General features: G+C 50.6%; 1 protein-coding gene across 1 annotated transcript in view; it reads left to right on the plus strand.

Annotated features, from left to right (window-relative positions):
• Nucleotides 1-25: 25 nt before the first annotated feature.
• The window catches only part of LOC113209299 (ATP-binding cassette sub-family D member), a 40,565-nt gene continuing 38,670 nt past the window's right edge, over nt 26-1,920 (plus strand). The window contains exon 1 of the mRNA XM_052275591.1: nt 26-986. Coding sequence (XP_052131551.1) covers nt 370-986 — 617 coding nt within the window. The 5' untranslated portion in view covers nt 26-369. The remainder of the gene's footprint in view (nt 987-1,920) is intronic.

Below are 1,920 nucleotides of genomic sequence, written 5' to 3' on the forward strand. Positions count from 1 at the left end.
CGGCCCCCGGCCCCCGGCCCCGCGCCAGTTGAAGACGGGACGGCACGGCCGACGCAGGCCGCAGCGCTCCGCCCCGCCACGCCACGCCCCGCCGCGCTCAGCCGCGCAGTCCGCCGCCGTTGTCTGTCCAGCGCAGCGCGCAGATTGCGAGGTCCATCGCCATTCCCCCGCGAGTGTCACGGCGAGCGGGGCAGCGTGCGAGTAGCGAGTCGCCGTCTCGGCGAGAGATGTGAAGTCCGCGAGCCCGCGAGTGAGACTGTGTGTGTGTGCGAGTGACGCGGGCGCCCGCAGCCAAGGGACCGTAACCTTACATTTGAGGTTAGGTTCGTCTGTTTGTTTTCAAGTGAAGTCGGGAACAAGACAGTCAAGATGCCGAACGTGATGTCGAGGGTTTTGGACAGCACGGCCGCCAAGTACAACATACCCAGAGAGTACTTGTCGAAGACCATACTGGGCACTGCTGTGTGTTTGTACGGCATCAAGTTGGGCTATCCATTAATACAACAACTCTGCAAGAAAAGTGTCACATTAAATGGTGTGAAGGACGTGAAGGGCAGTCGGACTCGAAACGGCACTGTAGTTCCTGCTAATGGTCAAGATGTGTCTACGAACAATAACGAACATGTGGCCAATGGCAAGACTGTTGACAATGGGAACAAAGGGCCAGCCACAAAGGAAAGACGCTCTTCACCAGCTGTCAACCAAGAGTTTTTACTACAATTGGAAAAGCTTATACGCATCATGATTCCTGGACTGTGGTGTGGCGAAGTTGCTCTTCTGTCAGTTCACACATTAGCTCTTTTTACTCGTACTTTCTTGTCAATATATGTGGCGTCCATGGAAGGACAAATTGTGAAATTTATTGTGCGTCGAGACATCTGGAATTTCTCTATTATGCTGATGAAGTGGCTGGGAGTAGCAGTGCCAGCTACGTTTATCAACTCCATGATCCGCTATTTAGAGAATAAGCTGGCTCTAGCATTCAGGTGAGTTTATTTATTTTTACTTTATTTATACTTACTAATCTAATTTACCATACAAGTTCTCACTCTTTGTACTGTTGTCTTTGTTGAAACTTACATCTTAATCACTGGCTTGTGATGGGTGTTAATCTCTACTTTGGTTATGTATGTTTACATATGCGTAGTTGACACCAACCTCATGAATTCTAAACACTATTGTCTCCCGTTGGTAATTACACTACACAGCCAACCATCAGAAATCAGTTCCAGTGTATCAGCCTGCCTACTTGTCATCTTTTTTTTTTAGGAATTATTTTTCATTCCAAAAAAGTTAGCTTTAGTCTTCTGTATTGTTTCACAGACATGCTGCCTCTTTTAGATTGCCCTCTCATGGACTCAGTCTGGCGGGTCAGGTCAGGAAGCCCCAGTACTGCAATACTAAGCTGAGGTGGCTGAGGGGAGGGAGCAGAGGGGGGCTTTTTGGGGAGCGCAGGCTGCGCAGGTGTCACTTATTGGTAGCCACCCAGGGGGGGAGTCAGTGACTATAAGGTGATATGCAGAGGAGTTGTTTTTAGCAGTTGATACATTTAAAATTTACTCAACTGAAACTTTTTTCTTTCTTTTTTTAAATTGTGTAACTTGAAAACAGCAAATTTGTGAACAAGTCTGGCAAGTGTATTCAAGATTTCTAGGGCAGTGACTTTGAAGCTTGAAACTCACTCTTGATCTTATCCAGGCCTGGACGAGAAGGGAGGGGGAAGCCAGTCTCCTGGCTGCGGCGCCCGCGCCCGTGGGCCCGGCCAGTGGCAGCCAGTGGCCCGAGGGGCGGGCCGTGTGGGGCCGTGGGGCCTGGCAGGTGGCGAGCCAGTCTCAGCTCAGGGTCGATGGGTCCGGTCGCCAACTTAATTTTACCCAGCAAAGCCGGCCGGAGCATTACCCGATTTGCCTCTCGCCCCCC

This window comes from Frankliniella occidentalis, unplaced genomic scaffold, assembly GCF_000697945.3.
Source record: "Frankliniella occidentalis isolate FOCC.00 unplaced genomic scaffold, Focc_3.1 Scaffold679, whole genome shotgun sequence".
Classification (NCBI taxonomy): domain Eukaryota; kingdom Metazoa; phylum Arthropoda; class Insecta; order Thysanoptera; family Thripidae; genus Frankliniella; species Frankliniella occidentalis.